We start from the raw sequence: 2238 nt of genomic DNA, 5'->3' as shown, positions 1-2238 counted from the left end.
ATAACGACTGCTTTGCGTAGCTGGTGGCGTGGCGTGTGCTCGGACGCGACAACACTCAGTGCAATCAGAAATGGACACGATCCCTGGACCCTGATCTCGTGCTGGGCCGTTGGACGAAGGCCCAAATCGAGACGCTCGTTCGCGAAACGTTGAAGGACCCAAACGCGAAGTGGAAGGACATTGCGGCGCGCGTTGGCCGACCGTAGGAATTTTGGCGCCTTTACGAGCACGTTGCCACAAGTTCAGTGGCTAGGATCAAGCAATGCCTCGATCGATGGGACGGGTACTCGGACCCGACCATCGTGTCGACGTACGATGCACCTCATCTTATCGCGTAAAGTCCACTCTGCCCCTAGACACGATGTGCCATTCACCGAGTTTGAAATCTCTTGGCTACTGCGTGCCTATGGTCAAGTCGACACGGCGTGGACCGCGATAACAAACATTCTGAACGGCCAGATCCAACACGACGCGCAGACGATGGATCTACTCAGGTCAACGAAGCCAGGCCAAGCCAATCTGGTACTCGATGCAACTGGTGCCTTGTCGACTCAGAATTTGTAGCGGCGGTCCAAGGTTGATGTCCAACGCACCCTCAAGCAGTGGACGAGAAAATTGCGCATAGGGTCCAAGATCGGCCGCCCCGCGGGGATCCAAAACCGTATTTCGATGCTCGTGGTACCGCCCGAACATCGAGAAAGCGAAGCGGCCATTGATCCCTTTGCAACTGGACCACTCGACCACCACGTGCACGCTCCTGCAAGTGAGCAGGTAGCGCCCGAGCAGCCCGAAGCTGAGTGGCATGGCATTGCGCCTGGCGCGCCGAATGGCACCGCTATCGAGCTCGTCGACAATGAAGTCGACACGATGGGGCGCCCCACGTTTCGCCAGCCGGTTGAGATCCCGATGGCCGACACCGAGGCTGCGCATGCTGCGGTCATCAATGCAACAGCGACAAGTGCTGCGCCGGCGACAAAATTCGACTTGGAGACGCTCTGCAACCTCTTCTATGGCCCGGACGACGCAGGAATCTTGGCGACCGAGTTCGCAGGCGTAAATATCATAACCCACCTATGCTGATATTATCCTTGTATAATCAAACGCTGGATTATTGAGGAGATGATCCACCGCCGTGATGTTGGAGTCGTGTCCATAGAAGACAAGGAACATGCTACTGGTCGGCGAGAAAGGGAGCCGCAGCTCGAACGTCGCGATCCCTGCTCACCACCAGAGTGTCCTGCTTGAGCGCCAACAAGATCCTTGAACGCTCGTCGATGGCCATCTTGGTCGGTCGCATCAACATTGCAGTAGCCAAACAGAATCTTTTGGCATCCAGTGTTTGAACCGCGTTCGATTTTCCACCGATAATCAAGCGCAACGAAGGTTCGAAATGGAACCGCCATTCTGCTTTGCGCCGCCTCGACGCAGGATGGAGAACTACATCGTGCTGCGACCGCTCGCCGACGCCATCTACGGGCGCATCCTCCTCTGCCGACACGTCTCGACCTCGGCGGTCGTCGCCATCAAGCTCATCGACATGGCCCATGCGACCGCCCACACGACGGTTGCCGACGGCCACACGGTCGACGAGAACGTCGTGAACGAGCTCGCCGTGAACCTCGCCGTGCGCGACGCCGGCGGCCACGACCACATTTGCCCACTCCAAGCGCACTTCTACTTTGACCAAGTCCTCGAGGGCAATGACGCGGGTACGCGCACGATGCTGGCGCTTGTCTTTGCCTACTGCCCGCAAAAGGAGCTGCTCGCAACGCTCTCGGCGGCGACGCGCTTTGCCGAGGCGCTCGCGCTGCGCTACCTCACGGAAATCAACGCGGCGCTGACGTTTTTGCACACGCGCCACTTTGCGCACCGCGACGTGTCGCTCGAGAACGTGCTCTTGACGGCCTCGGGCGCGTGCCAGCTGTGCGACTTTGGCTTGGCAACCGCGGCCGCAACGCCCGCCGCCGAGCCGGTCGGAAAGCTCTTGTACATGGCACCCGAGGTGCGCCGCGGCGGCACGTACGCACCCATGCAGGCCGACATGTGGTCGCTCGGCGTTGCGCTCTTCACGATGGTCGTCGGGCGGTACCCATTCAACGAGGCGGTCGCGACCGATGGCTTCTACGCCGCGTACCGCCGGGGCGGCCTCGCGAGCCTCCTCCACGCGCACAACGCCCACGTGCCGTCAAGTGACGTGCAGCACATTCTGCGGCACCTCCTGCAAGTGCACCCGCGCCG

General features: G+C 60.2%; 2 protein-coding genes across 2 annotated transcripts in view; both read left to right on the top strand.

Moving 5' to 3' along the window:
- SDRG_07568 (hypothetical protein) overlaps nucleotides 1–1107 on the top strand; it is a gene marked incomplete at its 5' end in the record, with an annotated part of 1573 nt that extends 466 nt beyond the window's left edge. The window contains 5 exons of the mRNA XM_008613408.1: nucleotides 21–202; nucleotides 254–310; nucleotides 357–522; nucleotides 565–576; nucleotides 626–1107. Coding sequence (XP_008611630.1) covers nucleotides 21–202; nucleotides 254–310; nucleotides 357–522; nucleotides 565–576; nucleotides 626–775 — 567 coding nt within the window. The 3' untranslated portion in view covers nucleotides 776–1107. The remainder of the gene's footprint in view (nucleotides 1–20; nucleotides 203–253; nucleotides 311–356; nucleotides 523–564; nucleotides 577–625) is intronic.
- A 306-nt stretch (nucleotides 1108–1413) lies between these two features.
- SDRG_07567 (serine/threonine protein kinase) overlaps nucleotides 1414–2238 on the top strand; it is a 1236-nt gene continuing 411 nt past the window's right edge. Inside the window, exon 1 of the mRNA XM_008613407.1 lies at nucleotides 1414–2224. Within this exon, the coding sequence (XP_008611629.1) occupies nucleotides 1430–2224 (795 nt within the window). The 5' untranslated portion in view covers nucleotides 1414–1429. The remainder of the gene's footprint in view (nucleotides 2225–2238) is intronic.

This window comes from Saprolegnia diclina (genome assembly GCF_000281045.1).
Source record: "Saprolegnia diclina VS20 unplaced genomic scaffold supercont1.22, whole genome shotgun sequence".
In the NCBI taxonomy this organism is placed as follows: Eukaryota; Oomycota; class Saprolegniomycetes; order Saprolegniales; family Saprolegniaceae; genus Saprolegnia; species Saprolegnia diclina.
This window is presented reverse-complemented; position numbering and strand designations above follow the sequence as displayed.